The 17,638-nt window shown below is 42.8% G+C and overlaps 1 protein-coding gene across 3 annotated transcripts in view; it reads right to left on the reverse strand.

Annotated features, from left to right (window-relative positions):
- Positions 1-17,638, reverse strand: part of RASAL2 (RAS protein activator like 2) — a 1,712,944-nt gene that overhangs the window by 236,013 nt on the left and 1,459,293 nt on the right. For all 3 annotated transcript variants that reach the window (XM_044085261.1, XM_044085259.1, XM_044085262.1), the window contains exons 7-8: positions 6,662-6,760; positions 4,322-4,876 (exon numbers count right to left, since the gene is read on the reverse strand). In XM_044085261.1, the coding sequence (XP_043941196.1) occupies positions 4,322-4,876; positions 6,662-6,760 (654 nt within the window). The remainder of the gene's footprint in view (positions 1-4,321; positions 4,877-6,661; positions 6,761-17,638) is intronic.

Genomic DNA, 17,638 nt, shown 5'->3' on the forward strand with positions numbered 1-17,638 from the left:
AAGGTCTGACGGGTATTCAGGACCATTTCTACTTTAGCTCAGTTTGGGTCTAGGTTACCAGATAGGCTGCAGAAGTCTCTCTTCCACTAAAGGTAGATACGATTTCCTTGGGAATGGACTTCTAAGCCTTCCTCATGATGTTTAGCATGTCGTTAGAGTACATGTGCCTGCCACAAAATATGTGACACCATCCATGCTATCAGTCGAGAGAGACCAGGTAGGGATGCAGTAAGGAACTCTAGCTTTAACTGCACATTTCCCCTTGCCAGGTGGGTAGAAAAGAGAACCAGTTGCCTTAGCCAAAAGGTGACTACAAGAGTGACTTTTGTTCTTTCTTCTCTGACTTTTAGGAGTACCCTGGGGACCAAGGATATAGAAAGGAAAGCATAAACAGAAAATGTATCTCCAAGCTTCTGGAGCTGCTGCTGCACAGCAGAAGTGCCTCAGTTGTCTGTTCAGGGGTGAAGCAAACTGGCTATGTCTGGTACTCTCAACATCCCGGTCAAAGACAACCATGTTCTACAGCCATTTGGAAGGATGTACCTTGAGATTTGCTCAGCTGGGTCTGCTACCAGTTTTTGAAGTGAGGGAACATGGGCTGCTGCCAGAGCCATGCCTACCCTTTGTATTATCTCCCAAGAAAATCCTACTAGGACAGCTGAACTTCATCTGAGGTTAATCGGGGTATCTTTAACTGATGGCAGGTGTGTACCCAAGAAGACTGAATGCAGTAATTAAATCAAAAGGTGCTTCAACAAAGTATTAGTTTAAGGGTGTGCACACTTTGCAACCAGTATATTGTACATTTTTTATTTTTTATATTTTTCCCCTAACAGATTTTTTTTTTCAATTGAATTGTACAGGTTATAGGTCACATTAATGGTGGGAAAAGTTTTGAAATGATTTATTGTGGTCTCATTTTTTTATATCACAAAAACCTGGCATTTTAACAGGGGTGTTTACACTTTTTATATCTACTGTATATGTATATATACACACATATATATATATATATATATATATATATATATATATATATATATATTTTACATTTGTTGACCGGGAATGTCTGACTGAGCCGAGGCCCTTTTTCAGCAGAGGCCTGGGGAGAAAAGCTCCAGTACATACAAGTATAACATTAAGTACATTAGTATAGCTTTTATGCATGTCGAATACACCTAAATCTTATACAGATAACAACTGGTTGTACATATATTAGTTAAGCAGAAAGGAATATAAAGTACAAAAATCAGGTGATTTTTTTTTTTTTTATCAAATCAGACCAGTAGTTATGTGAGTATTACAGAGAGAAGTACATAGATTGAGGAAAAGTTGAGAATGGAAAGTTTTCAAGGAGGGTTTGAGCATTGGCAGATCCATTTCTTATTGAAATACTCCTTTAGTGTTAGTTTAAACTGTTTGGGATGTGCCTGTGTTCGAATCTCGAGGGGAAGTTTGTTCCATTCAATAGAGGGGCGGTAGCTATATACGTTTTGTCCTGCTTTAGATTTGGGCTTGTAGATTTTTAGAAGGTCTTGGGAAGAGCTACGTAGGTTTCTTTTAGGAGCATAGTGGGAGATGATAGAGTGTAAAGCTGGACAGAAATATGGCTGATATAGAATTGAGTGTATGGTTTGGAGCTCAGAGAGAAGGAGGAGTTGGGGCATTTCAAGCTAGTTTAAGTATCTTAGTGAGAGACAGTGGTGAGATCTGTAGGGTTGTTGTGTTGCAAATCTAGCTACTTTGTGATAAGTAGTCTGAAGTCTAGCAAGGAGAGAGGAGTTAAGGTTAGTACGAATTTGAGAGCAATATGTCAAGCAGGGAAGATGATAGGCATGAATGAGGACTATCCTGGCTTCCTGAGTAAGAAATTTGTTATTTCTATATAGTAGACTGAGCTTAAGGTGGGTTTTCCTGATACAATTATTTATGTGGAGATCAAATTTTAGTTGGTCATCGATTGTAATACCAAGACGTTTTGAGCTTGATTCGGCTACAATTGGTGTCTTATTGAGTGACTGAATAGTGAAGGAGGTCTTGATGTGGTTAGCTGTTTTAGGGAGGAAGAGTAGGAGTTTTGTGTTTTAGGGTTTAGGATGACTTTGGTTGTTTGAGAGCCATGTTTCTACCGAGTGAAAGGATGACTGGGTAGCGGTTAAGAGTTCTGAGTGAGAGTTAGTTATAGTTATAACTGTAGAGTCATCAGCATATTGTGTAATAGAGGAGTGTGGGCAGGAGGTATAGAGCAAGTCTGTGAAGATGTTGAAAAGTAACGGCCCTAAAATGGATCCTTGAGGGACTCCCATTTGTATTTGTAGTGGAGATGACAGAGTAGTATCCCATTTTACAGATTGGAATCTCTCTCTAAGACAGCTTTCAAACCTCGCCACTGTATCAGGAGAGAAACTGAGGTTGGATAGTTTGTTTAGTAGTAGAGAGTGAGAGACAGTATCGAAGGCCATATGCACACTCTTGTCCATTAGCATGTGCCCTGTGACAGAACGGTTCCCTATCAATAACTGGTTCTCTGCCTTGGCCTTGAACAGGGCAAAACATTATGCAAAGAATTAACACTGAATATGTTAGTATACACCAACTACAGGCACTGTGTGAAGATGTACCTAAGGGCAGAAAGCAAAAGGGCAGCACTGCAGGGACAAAAATAATAAACAGCACAGAATGCTGTAAAATACAAATATTTTTAAACTCTCACAAAAAAAAAAAAAAATTACAATACAGTGTAGAACACCCCCTTGGATGACTGAGCTAATCAAACAACTGAGAATGGCAACCACTCACTACCACTTTGAATGACCATACATTACTCTGTATACTGAAGTGCTAGTGAGACAGGAGTGCGCCTGGTAACCCTGCTAACCACCTTGAGTGACCATACTTTACTTTATACACTGATATTTTAGCGAGACAGAAGTGCGCCTGGTAACCACTTTGAATGACCATACATTACTCTGTACACTGAAGGGTTAGTGAGGAAGGAGTACTCCTGGTAACCACTTTGAATGACCATACATTACTCTGTACACTGAAGGGTTAGTGAGGAAGGAGTACTCCTGGTAACCACTTTGAGTGACCATATGTTACTCTGTACATTGAAGGGTTAGTGAGGCAGGACTGTGCATGGTAACCACCTCGAGTGACCATACTTTACTCTGTATGCTGAAGTATTAGTGAGACAGAAGTGCGCCTGGTAACCACTTTGAATGACTATACGTTACTTTGTATACTGAAGTGATAGTGAGACAGGAGTGCACCTGGTAACCAGTTTCAATGGCCATATGTTACTCTGTATAGTGAAGTGTTAGTGAGACAGAAGAGCGCCTGGTAACCACTTTGAATGACCATACGTTACTCTGTACACTGAAGTGTCAGTGAGACAGCAGTGTCCCAGGAAACCACTCCATGCTGATTTGAATGACCATACATTACTCTGTATACTGAAGTGTTAGTGAGACAGCAGTGTCCCAGGAGACCATTCCATGCTACTTTGAATGACCATACGTTACTGTGTACAGTGAAGTGCTAGTGAGACAGCAGTGTCCCAGGAGACCACTCCATGCTACTTTGAATGACCATACGTTACTGTGTACAGTGAAGTGTTAGTGAGACAGCAGTGTTCCAGGAGACCATTCCATGCTACTTTGAGTGACCATACGTTACTGTGCACAGTGAAGTGCTACTGAGACAGCAGTGACCCAGGAGACCACTCCATGCTACTTTGAATGACCATACGTTACTGTGTATAGTGAAGTGCTAGTGAGACGGTGGTGCTTTCATACCCCTTGTTTACAGAAACCTCATAAAAAGCACCAACAGATACTTATGTGAAAAACTTTTTACTGCTTTACTGCAATATTCAACATTCGTTTATATTACATAACACTAAGCCAGTGTTTGAGATTTTTTTTTTTTTGCACACATCAAACTCTCACCCACTGTAGTTACAGCCAACAGTTGTTCCTGAAATATAATGATGCGTAACAACCTTCTAAGATACAAAAAAAATATTGTATTACACACCTGCATATGCATTAATCTTTGTTCAATATAATGGTATGTGTGCTAGCCAATGGTTACAGGGAAATACTTTACAACTATTTGCAGAAGTCTTATCTTTGTATTCATTTGTGCACTCATATACATAATACATTCCAAGAAGACACATTAGATATACCGCCAATACATTCAGACTACAGAATGCAGAAGTCTGTTACAGTATCGGGGAATATTCTGTTCCCTGCCATGGTTATTTCTTATGGGACAGTAGTTTCAAACCATGCAAAAATGTAAAGGCGTTACCTACCTTGGCTCTGCCCGTGCTCTGCAGTATGTGAACCAGAGCACACGCCATCTCCTCTTTGTTCCTAACGCTGATCACAGGTTCAAGCACAGAACAAAGCATAGTATAGTTGTTGGTCACAAACTCCGCAAATTCCTTGTATTGTTCCATAGGCAAAATGGCGATGGTCTGGTAGCGTGATTTTATGCGTATTGAAGGCCCCCCCGCCTTGCCTTTGCTGGGAGTTGGCATGCTCACAGGGTACCACTTTTCTACAAATTGTCGCCCGGTAACCGTGGAAACAGGAATGTTCACAAGTCCAACGTAACTGTTCTTCTCCTTCTTTTTTTTCTTGTCTACATCCTTATAGATGTGAACTGTGATGTTGCGAACAGGTAGCAACCCATACAGCTCAAAGTGCTCACCCCAAAAAATATTGTCCGCTTTTATTTTGCTTGTGGTCCGAGCATACAAGATATCATCTAAACAAAGTTCACAAAAGTACTTTTTCTTTGGCGCCAAGTCTTTAGCTTCAATTATCCATAACCGTAACACATTCTCTGCTCGCCTGCAATTGTCCTGACATTATGAAGTGGTATGCATCAAAACATTGGGAGAGATGAAAAGAAAAAAAATGGTTAAGACAAAAACTTTATCATCCTCAATAATTAAAGCATGCTTACATGTTTACACAGATACCAGTCTGAAAAATGTTGCTATATAGATCAGTCTCATAAGCTCCATCATACTGTTTTTAAATGGCTATCCCAGAAATGTAGTAAACATTTTCCATGACATATTTTAGTCTCACACACACTACTAAAATAACTCGCTGATGGCTACATATATACCTTTTCAATTTATGCATTTTTTCAAGTAGTATTCCAAATATCATCTACACCTCTAAGGACCACCTCCCTCTCATCAAAATGCCTGATCTGCCCTCTCAAATCTGGGCTGTTTCTGGTGGGGGGGACCCAGTTATGCAGACCTGCATACTAACACTGGCATAGGAGCTCAGGTTAGCTCCTGCATGAGTCATCATGTGAAGTGCATCACTGGATGGATAGATTTATGTAACCCCCTCCCCACTGTAGTCTTCGACGCAGACCACTGAAGTAAAGATTTCGAACATACATCTTCAACAGAAGCCTCATCTTCACTACAGCATGATGCACTGTGACAATCCAAGTACATGACTATATCCTGCCCTCCTGATGTATTACCCAAGCATCTGCTACAAGTTTCCACTGTGGGTGAATTGTACTGCCACCCTACCCCCCACAGTGGGTAAGCTGGCACTGATCACTTCTTGCCACCGTCCCTGACTGGCTCTTTCAGCAACAAGACCACCAAATGATCTCAGAATGTGTGGGTCACAGCAAAGGAAGCATCCTTCACACCGTGTAGCCAGATGACAGTTACACAAAAGAAGCGCATCTGCGTAGAGATGCCTATGCACACCAGAAGTGCTATGGTTAAGTAACAGGAAGCACAAAGTAGCTGTTCCATGCAGACAGTGAGAGAAGAACCACATCCAGAACTTGTACAGTGCAGAGAGAGACAGAATCAGATCCTGAACTAGTACAGTTTCACTGCATCTTCAGCATCCAAGTGACACAATAGCTGCAATGCCTTTCCAAGGCTCACACAGAAGTCCCCCCCCCAAAATTAATAAATAAAAAAACCCTGAGCCACAAAAAGTCCTGAGCACTGAAAATATTATGCAGGGCCATACATCAAACTGATTGCACTAACACCATTACTTCTAAATGCAAAAACGGCACCGTTAAGACTACACAGTACTGTGAAGATACACGCCTCCTTTACTGCAAAGTAGTTTGCATATAAACATTTCTTTTTTTTTGCTGTAACTAACATTCTCCAGAGTATAAACACTTTTAAAAACAATATACTTGACCAAGTAATGACATATTAAAATATGCCTTCTAAGCCAAGCAAACTCCCTTTAGAGTTATAAATTTAAAAGGATAATGATTTAACCCTTGCTCAACCCAGAAGTTTCCGGCTTGCCTGATCTCATAATAACATGCACTTAGTGTTGTTCAATAGCTATTAGAAGACGGATCAATACTTTGCAAATACCGCCAGTGGCATATGAAGCCATGCAGCCATACAATGCATTAACGTAGCAGGCTTGGAAATACCGCCAGTGGCACATGAAGCCATGCAGCCATACAATACATTAACGTAGCAGGCTTGGAAATACCGCCAGTGGCATATGAAGCCATGCAGCCATACAATGCATTAATGTAGCAGGCTTGGAAATACCGCCAGTGGCATACAAAACCATGAAGCCATACAATGCATTAAAGTAGCAGGCTCAAAGACTTCTACTCTTACCTTGTTTGGCTGTACCGTTCGCCGCAGGTTCTCCATCCACTTGTCTCTCTCTGCAGCAGATGCGCAGTGAAAACATTTACTCCCGCCAGAGTAAGTCACCTGAAAAACAGAGTAACATGTGGCCAGAACAACAACAATGCAAACAAGACTTGCAAAGATACATAGAGACAATTTTAAGAACAGATTTATTCTCATACGATAAACAAACAGAGAAAATAACAGGATATCAGAAAGCTGGGCCCACTGCACATGCTCATTTTTATTGCACATGCTCATTTTTATTACCCTCATGTATTCCAGACCCTGCTGGACATATGGAACAGCTGCAGACTCCAATCAAAGTTTACCAATGTCTGAACTTCCCACAGGTGCCAATCTACACCATCCAGTGTACCAGCAGTGAATCTGCAAATGGCTTTTGAAATGGACTGAATGGCGAATGCATTTCTTCTAGAAGCTGCAGCAAACAGCAGGACACAGTATTCTAGCTGAGCCAGTAAGATACCTTTACCTATGGCATTTCTACAGGGTCTAGATAGAAAAGGGAGATCCTATTAGCCCAGAATAGGACGGAGTTGATTTTTTATGTGTATTCCAAGTGGCATTAGAAATTTGGGAAAGGGTCCAACAAACCTCCTAGGTATTTGAATGAAGTGACACTTTCAACAGTGTTAAGGTGATCCAGGATTTTTAGAGATCAGAAGATAGAAAAAAAATATAAATCAAAAGTGAAAAACCTTCTTGACAAACTTAACAAGGACCTTCAGTCTCTGATCAAATCAAATAAAGCTTGATGTCGGATAATAACCACCCAGGAAAAAGAAACCTGCAAAGCCTCATTCAACTCCGAAACGATGCACTGTACCGAGCTAACAGTAAATATCACATATTCAACTATGTTAAAACCTCCGAAACGATGCCCTGTACCGAGCTAACAGTAAATATCACATATTCAACTATGTTAAAAACCTCCGAAACAATGCACTGTACCGAGCTAACAGTAAATATCACATATTCAACTATGTTAAAAACCTCCGAAACGATGCACTGTACCGAGCTAACAGTAAATATCACATATTCAACTATGTTAAAAACCTCCGAAACGATGCACTGTACCGAGCTAACAGTAAATATCACATATTCAACTATGTTAAAAACCTCCGAAACGATGCACTGTACCGAGCTAACAGTAAATATCACATACTCAACTATGTTAAAACCTCCGAAACGATGCACTGTACCGAGCTAACAGTAAATATCACATACTCAACTATGTTAAAACCTCCGAAACGATGCACTGTACCGAGCTAACAGTAAATATCACATACTCAACTATGTTAAAAACCTCCGAAACGATGCGCTGTACCGAGCTAACAGTAAATATCACATATTCAACTATGTTAAAACCTCCGAAACGATGCACTGTACCGAGCTAACAGTAAATATCACATATTCAACTATGTTAAAACCTCCGAAACGATGCACTGTACCGAGCTAACAGTAAATATCACATATTCAACTATGTTAAAACCTCGAAGCGATGCACTGTACCGAGCTAACAGTAAATATCACATATTCAACTATGTTAAAACCTCCGAAACGATGCACTGTACCGAGCTAACAGTAAATATCACATACTCAACTATGTTAAAACCTCCGAAACGATGCACTGTACCGAGCTAACAGTAAATATCACATACTCAACTATGTTAAAACCTCCGAAACGATGCACTGTACCGAGCTAACAGTAAATATCACATACTCAACTATGTTAAAACCTCCGAAACGATGCACTGTACCGAGCTAACAGTAAATATCACATACTCAACTATGTTAAAACCTCCGAAACGATGCACTGTACCGAGCTAACAGTAAATATCACATATTCAACTATGTTAAAACCTCCGAAACGATGCACTGTACCGAGCTAACAGTAAATATCACATACTCAACTATGTTAAAAACCTCCGAAACGATGCACTGTACCGAGCTAACAGTAAATATCACATATTCAACTATGTTAAAACCTCCGAAACGATGCACTGTACCGAGCTAACAGTAAATATCACATATTCAACTATGTTAAAAACCTCCGAAACGATGCACTGTACCGAGCTAACAGTAAATATCACATATTCAACTATGTTAAAACCTCCGAAACGATGCACTGTACCGAGCTAACAGTAAATATCACATACTCAACTATGTTAAAAACCTCCGAAACGATGCACTGTACCGAGCTAACAGTAAATATCACATACTCACACACTGATGACAAATCCAGTTTAATAGCAGATAAATGCATCTCTAGCTTCACTCCCCTCTCTCTACAGTCCTAGATCACATACCCATATCTACACCCCAAATCAAATCACCCAAGAACAAGTCCTCAAAGCACTTTCCAAGGCCAATGACACTATTTTTACAGTTCTGGATAACATACAAGGGTACCTACTGACCTTACAGATCTGGATAACATACAAGGGTATCTACTGACCATCCTGAAACAGGATCTGCAAGCCCCCTATAGAGGCTACTCAAGATCAGTCATCAAACAGGCTTTATACAAGATGAACAGAGGACAGTAACAGCCATCGCCTGCGCAAATGTGGGACATCAACGGACCCAGGTAATTACTGACCCAAAAGTCTGACCAGCCTAATCTGTAAGGCTATGGAAAGGATCATTATGAAATTAATAAATAAGGACATAGAAACCAAAAATTCTTGAATCAAACTAGTTTGGTTCTGTCAAGGGTAGATCCCACCTGCTAAACCTGGTCGACTTCTTCAAGAAAGTTACTGAAGCAATGCATGAAGGAAAATCAGGACATACCACATAGCTAGATCTCACAAAGGCATTCAACACCATCCCACACATCTTCAAGCTAATGTTAATCTCGGAGTAACTTGCTGGATAGTAAACTGGCTCACAAACAGAACCCAGTTACTAGTGGTGTAAACCCAAAAAGGTTCAGTCCGTGAGTGACTCCTGTTTGGCATTTACTTCTTAGAGGTCAAAGCTAATATAAAGGGATTGTATCTGACCAAGTTTGCAGATGACTGTAAACATGGTGCTATCACAAATTCTCCAGAGGACAGGAAGACCCTTCAATAAGGTCTTTCCAAATAGCTAGTGTCATAACGATGGACTAAAACTGCTTAGGGAACATGTAAGTACTGTAAAAGTACCAAGACTGTGAGGGATGGATGTGTGTGTGGGTTGGGGGAAGATAATAAATGAGGGCTCCTGGCACTATTTCTAAGGAAAAAGCAATTTGGAGGACTGAATAAGAAAATAATCTGCAAACCATGGAATACTGCAGGACAATACGATCTGTAAAGGAAGAAATGAGGTACAGGTTACAGTGAAAGTTCGGTAAACATCTCCTAACCTCAGATGCACAACCTGAACTCATCAGTACACCCCACTCCTGCTTTGCGGCCTGCCCTCTGATATCTTTTAAATTATATGACTATACATCATTTGGGTGGATGACCACATTGATAACCAGAAGGTAAACAGTATCAAAGGCTGAGGAACACTAAATTACAGAGTGCAGATGGGTACAGTGAATAGCACAGCTACCCACATCTACAGGACGAGCACAGCTGTCCGCCACATCTACAGGACAAGCACAGCTGCCCACCGCATCTACAGGATGAGCACAGCACAGCTACCCACCACATCTACAGGATGAGCACAGCTACCCACCACATCTACAGGATGTGCACAGCTACCCCACCACATCTACAGGATGAGCACAGCTACCAGCCACATCTACAGGATGAGCACAGCTACCTGCCAAATCTACAGTGACGAGCACAGCTACCTGCCACATCTACAGTGATGAGCACAGCTTCCTGCCGCATCTACAGGATGAGCACAGCACAGCTACCCACCACATCTACAGGATGTGCACAGCTACCCACCACATCTACAGGATGAGCACAGCTACCCGCCACATCTACAGGATGAGCACAGCTACCTGCCAAATCTACAGTGACGAGCACAGCTACCTGCCACATCTACAGGACAAGCACAGCTACCTGCCACATCTACAGTGACGAGCACAGCTACCTGCCGCATCTACAGGATGAGCACAGCTACCTGCCACATCTACAGTGACGAGCACAGCTACCTGCCGCATCTACAGGATGAGCACAGCTACCTGCCACATCTACAGTGACAAGCACAGCTACCTGCCACATCTACAGGATGAGCCAAGCTACCTTCCACATCTACAGGATAAGCACAGCTGCCTGTCACATCTACAGGATGAGCAAAGCTACCTGCCACATCTACAGGATGAGCACAGCTACCTGCCACATCTACAGGACGAGCACAGCTACCTGCCACATCTACAGGATGAGCACAGCTACCTGCCACATCTACAGGAGGAGCACAGCTACCTGCCACATCTACAGTGATGAGCACAGCTACCTGCCACATCTACAGTGACAAGAACAGCTACCTGCCACATCTACAGGATGAGCACAGCAACCTGCCACATCTGCAGTGACAAGCACAGCTACCTGCCACATCTACAGTGACAAGCACAGCTACCTGCCGCATCTACAGGATGAGCACAGCTACCTGCCGCATCTACAGTGACAAGCACAGCTACCTGCCACATCTACAGTGACAAGCACAGCTATCTGCCACATCTACAGGATGAGCACAGCTACCTGCCACATCTAAAGGACGAGCACAGCTACCTGCCACATCTACAGGATGAGCACAGCTACCCGCCACATCTACAGTTTGGCTGCAAATCTCAGACTTAGTCCCATGCTTGAGCAGAAAGCTAGCCTGTTGTCACTAGAGGCTTTTAATCAGTGACAAAAGCAATTTGTGTCTGAGTACTGAAATAGATGTCAGACAGGTGACAGGAAGATTACGACACTCTGGCTAGCTCCCCTTTCCTCAGGTGGAGAGTCTGGGATCACTTCCTGCCTGTCAGCAGCCCTTGTGGAGGCCAGGGACTATAGCTCGGGTAGCTAAACCAAACACAAAGCAGAGGTAGCTTGTCTGTCTGTCAGTGGAGGCTTGTAGGAGTGGTAGCTATCAGCAGGAGTTAAAAATAGGGCCAACAAAAAAAATGTTCCCTTCTCTCAGGATGTCAGCATATAATGATGCCTCTATCCCCTCTTTGCCTTGTGGTGGTGACTGAGAGGTGCCAGTGGGGAAATGGAAACTGGTCAAAGATGAGGAAGCAGCAAAAAAAACAGTAACAGCGATACAAGGTTCAAGGTGTGAGTGCAGAGCAGTTGTGCTACAGTAGTGTGTGTGCTTGTATATGTGTACAGTGCAGTTATGCTACAGTAGCATGTGCGCTTGCATGTGTGTGCAGTGCAGTTGTGCTACAGTAGTGTGTGTGTTTGTACATGTGTACAGTGCAGTTGTGCTACAGTAGCATGTGTGCTTGCATGTGTAAGTTGTGCTACAGTAGCATGTGCACTTGCATGTGTGTGCAGTGCAGTTGTGCTACAGTAGTGTGTGTGCTTGTACATGTGTACAGTGCAGTTGTGCTACAGTAGCATGTGCACTTGCATGTGTGAGTTGTGCTACAGTAGCGTGTGAACTTGCATGTGTGTGCAGTGCAGTTGTGCTACAGTAGAGTGTGTGCTTGTACATGTGTACAGTGCAGTTGTGCTACAGTAGCATGTGTGCATTGCAGATGTGCTACAATAGCATGTGCACTTGCACGTGTATGCAGTGCAGTTGTGCTACAGTAGCGTGTGCACTTGTATGTGTGTGCAGAGCAGTTGTGCTACAGTAGCATGTGTGCAGTGAAGTTGTGCTACAGTACCATGTCTGCTTGCATGGATGTGTAGTGCAGTTGTGCTACAGCAGCATGTGTGCTTGCACAGGTGCTCAGTGCAGTTGTGCTACAGTAACATGTGTGCTTGCATGTGTCTGCAGTGCAGTTGTGCTACAATAGCTTGTGTGCTTGCATCTGTGTGTAGTGCATTTGTGCTACAGTAGCGTGTGTGTTTGCGAGTGCAGTGCAGTTGTGCTACAGTAGCGTGTGCTTGCATGTGTGTGCAGTGCAGTTGTGCTACAGTAGCATGCACTTGCACGTGTGTGCAGTGCAGTTGTGCTACAGTAGCGTGTGGTTGCATGTGTCTACAATGCAGTCATGCTACAACAGCTTGTGTGCTTGCACGTGTGTGCATTGTAGCGTGTGCACTTGTATGTGTGTGCAGAGCAGTTGTGCTACAGTAGCATGTGTGCAGTGAAGTTGTGCTACAGTACCATGTCTGCTTGCATGGATGTGTAGTGCAGTTGTGCTACAGCAGCATGTGTGCTTGCACAGGTGCTCAGTGCAGTTGTGCTACAGTAACATGTGTGCTTGCATGTGTCTGCAGTGCAGTTGTGCTACAATAGCTTGTGTGCTTGCATCTGTGTGTAGTGCATTTGTGCTACAGTAGCGTGTGTGTTTGCGAGTGCAGTGCAGTTGTGCTACAGTAGCGTGTGCTTGCATGTGTGTGCAGTGCAGTTGTGCTACAGTAGCATGCACTTGCACGTGTGTGCAGTGCAGTTGTGCTACAGTAGCGTGTGGTTGCATGTGTCTACAATGCAGTCATGCTACAACAGCTTGTGTGCTTGCACGTGTGTGCATTGTAGTTGTGCTACAGTAGCATGTAGGCAGTGTAATTGTGCTACACTAGCATGTGCGCTTGCATGTGTATGCAATGTACTTGTACTACAGTAAAGAGCTACATGCAGGCTCCTTGGTAAACCCTCAGTTCTGCAAACTAATATCTTCTAGGTCTTCTAATTTACAAGAAATCCATTGTACAATGCTAAACTAATCAGGACAAGTCCTAGACAGTCATAATTTACAGGACCCAATACAATTCTCCTGACAAATTCGGCTTACAAATACTGAGTTGTCAAAGCGCATTTGATTTACATACATAAATAGAAAAAGGCAGTTCTCATATCTCATGAAAGGAATATCTTCAAATATAGGAATACTAAACAGATGTTCAGCAGCTTTCAACTATGCTCTTTCAGCAGTTCAGAGCTTATGGTTATTTAACTAATTGATACATGCTCAATATCCTATGCAGTTCACCATTCTGACTGACAAATGTAAACCAAAAAAACAGTTAAGACATACAACTGCACTTTAAAAGGATTTCAGCAAGAAAGTTCAAAGTTACCAAAAGTCCTGGGACACTTCAATTCTAATGCAAAGGGCAGACATATCAACTTTAATTTCCTTTCAATGAATTTTGTTTAGATTCCCTAAGAGTCATTTATGAAGCAAGAGACTGCTTCCTAGCAGTTAACATTCACTGCTGCAGGTCTCTGCAGTGAGCACTGCACTGGAGTACCTGCACTGCAGGGTAGTAATGTCTCTGTTACTTTTACTATAGCAAAGAAGTTACTATGCATCAAGGATAACTTGTGTAGTGCACAGGGAGATAACAGTGTTATGCTTAGAGATAAGGTGAAGGGACATTGCCACTAACATTTAATTTTGCTACTTTGCCCATTTAAGGCTTCCATACCTCATATAAAAGCAGGGACATTCTACCTATGTTCAAACTATATTTTTTTGTAAATTTATGCAAATATATTGATTAAGCACCAACTCAACTAGTTCCATCAAAAAAAGAAAGTCTGCATTGCACATTGCCAACTGCAATACAAAAAGGGGGAAAAGAAAAAAAAAAACAGCACAGCATTTTCCTGCCCCCCCCCTCCCCCCACACAGCTCTCTAAACATACTAAGTCTGAGATCAATCAACACTGGGGGTAAGGACCAACCAAGCACTTCTAGATACACCTGGAAGGGTACAGTCTGCCATGAGTCTAAATGCGGTGCAGGTCTCCCAACCCTCTAACTCTGCATTAAAACAGGCATATTCAACAACCAAACAGGCTGCAGTAAAGCATGAATGTCCACTTTAAGTGCAATAACTACTTAAACAGGAAGAAACACATTATGTAGAACTTTACTCTGAGATTTCCTATGCACATTACTGTCAAATGAAAAAAAGGTTAGTCTAGTCTAAAAATGTTGAATGACCAAACTTGGAGGCCAATATGTAAGCAAATGACTCTTCTTTATACCAAGCTACAAATAATTAGTAAACAAGTGCAGGGAGCTTTGAAAAGATGTTGGGGGGGGGGGGGGAATCCCATGCAGAAAGTACAGTTTTGTACCTACCATAAATGTAGATGTTCGAGTGCTAATACAGATGCAGTAATCACAGATGGGTTCTCTGCCGTCAGGCGGGTCCTCGGTCGGCCGAATTCCAAAGTCTAGGTCCGGCGTCGGTTGTTGTCACTTTCTTCCCTGATGTCAGTGCGACAGGGGTATATAAGACACAGCAGACGCCATTTTCTTCAGTCTTTCTTGCCCCAGATGTCAGGTGCCCCCAGAAAGAAGGCAATACATAAATTTTATATATAATCATGCAATGCAATATAATCAAAAATCAGTAGTTGCAAGCAAATACACCATAGAAGGATAACCCAATCAGGTTGTATGAGGAGGTGTCAGCCACTAGGCCTTTACCAAGAGGGGAAGGAGGGAGGGAAACCTGTACTGCAGCTGTATTAGCACTCGAACATCTACATTTATGGCAGGTACAAAACTGTACTATGTTCATCGTGCATACAGCTGCAGTAATCACAGATGGGTAGAATCCCAAAGCTACGCACAGGGTGGTAGGCACTTAGTGGAACTTGGAGGAGCCAGAATGCCCTGCAACACAGCAGTGGCAAAGCCTGCTCTAGTTTTGGAGTATAAAGGTAGGTGGTAGTGTTTTGTGAAGGTATGCACAGAACTCCAAGTGGCTGCCTCCAAAATATCTTTGGTAGGGACTCCTCTGAGGAAGGCTGTAGAGGTAGCCGTGGCCCTTGTGGAGTGGGATCTGATGCCTGTAGGAACAGATTTGCCATGAAAGGAGTAACAAAACCGTATGCAGTGGCCTATCCATTTTGAAATTGTCTGTTTGGAAATTGGCTTCCCTTGAGCTCCTACAGCATAGGACACAAAGAGTTGTTCTGATTTCCTGAAAGGCTTTGTTCTGTCCAAATAGTAACGTAGCTGTCTATGGATGTCTAAGGAATGTAGCAACCTTTCCCCTTTGTTTTGAGGATTGGGGTAAAAGGTAGGTAAGTGTATGGCCTGATTTAAAGCTACCCTGGATACTACCTTAGGCATAAATGACGGGTTGGTTCATAGGGAAACCCTGTCCTGATGGAAGATGAGAAAGGGCTACACAGCCATGAGGGCTTGTAGTTCCGAAACCCTACGAGCTGAGGTAATGGCCAGAAGGAAGGCTGTTTTCCAGGACAAATATTGCAAATCTGTTGAGGCAGCTGGTTCAAAGGGAGGCAATGTTAATTTTTCTAGAATGTAATTAAGATCCCAGGCTGGTATTGGTTGTTTCCTTGGAGGTCTTATATTCTTAGCCCCTCTGAGGAACTGTCTTAAGAGTGGGTGAGAGAATAAGGGTGGATCAGTGTTGTATTCTGCAGAAATGGCTGAGGCATGAATTTTGATGGAGGAAAAAGAAAGTCCACTGTTCAACAGCTCAGCTAGATACTGGTATCTGAAGCAAATTCAGTTTTCTAGGATCCTGGCCTTTTTTCTCATTCCAAGTGCAGAACCGTTTCCATTTTGCGGAGTAAGTCTTTCTAGTAGATGGCCTTCTGGCCTCCAAAATGACATCCTGCACCTCTTTGGAGAGTAGGGTCTGTTGTGGTGTTAAGGAAATTTCCATGCAGCCAGACTGAGTGTTTTCAGCTGACTGTGAAGAGTTTTGTAGCTGTGCTGAGTCAGTAGAAGAGTCATTAGAGGTAGGATCTAGGGAGGAGTATGTGTTAGGTTCCTCAGGAGTGGGTACCAGTGTTGTCTTGGCCAGTCTGGAGCAATCAGTATAATCTTCGGTCTGTCTGCTCTTGCTTTCAAGAGCACCTTGGGCAGAAGAGGCAAAGGTGGGAAGGCGTAAACTGCCCATTCTGCCCAACTGAAAGAAAGGGCGTCCACTCTCCGGGCCTTTGGATGGAAGGTCCTTGAGCAGAACTTTGTCAATTGATGATTCCTGTGGGAGGCGAAGAGATCTATGTCTGGCCTTCCCCACGCTTGGATTATCTTTGTAAACACTTGAGGATGCAGCTTCCATTCATGTGGGTCTATCATATTTCTGCTTAGATTGTCTGCCAGCATGTTTTCCAATTCTGGCAGGTACTGTGCTTGAAGTTCGATTTTCCATTCCAGAGCCAAGTTCCAAAGTGACATGGCTAGCCTACACAGGGGGTATGAATGTGTTCCTCCTTGTTTGTTTATGTACCACATTACTGTGGTGTTGTCTGTTTTTATCAATAATTGCCCTGGATGCAGGAGGTCCTTGAAAGCTGTAAGTGCATTTATCACTGCTAGCATTTCTTTTTGATTGATGTGAAGGTGCTTTTCCTTTTTGGACCATTTGCCCTGAATGCACCTGTCTGTCATGTGTGCCCCCCAGGAGTAGTCTGAGGCGTCTGTTGTGATGACTTGATTTGCTTGAGGCTTGCAGAATGGAAGACCTGTGTTTGTTTGGCATGCTTGGGCCCACCATAGAAATTCCTTTTGCAAACATGGGATTATTGGTATTATTGTTTCCAAACTGTGGCTGTGTTGAGACCATAGGCTTTTTAGGTACCACTGAAGTTTCCTCATATGCAACTTTGCACATGGGATTAAAAGAATGCAAGATGCCATGAAGCCCAGAGCCTGCAGGATTTTCCTTGCAGTGAGCCTGGTACAATTTGCTAGTATTTTGAAGTACTGAGTTAGTTGCCCCTGTTTGTCTGGCGTAAGATAGGCCATCTGGGTGTTTGTGTCCAAGTTGGCACCCAGGAAAGTTATTTTCTGAGATGGTGTTAGCCTGGATTTCTCTGTGTTGACTGTGTATCCCAAAGAATTCAATAACCGTGTTACATAAGCCAGATGTTCCAGAAGTATGTGTT

This window comes from Protopterus annectens, chromosome 10.part0, assembly GCF_019279795.1.
Source record: "Protopterus annectens isolate FY-2018-M chromosome 10.part0, PAN1.0, whole genome shotgun sequence".
NCBI lineage: Eukaryota > Metazoa > Chordata > Ceratodontiformes > Protopteridae > Protopterus > Protopterus annectens.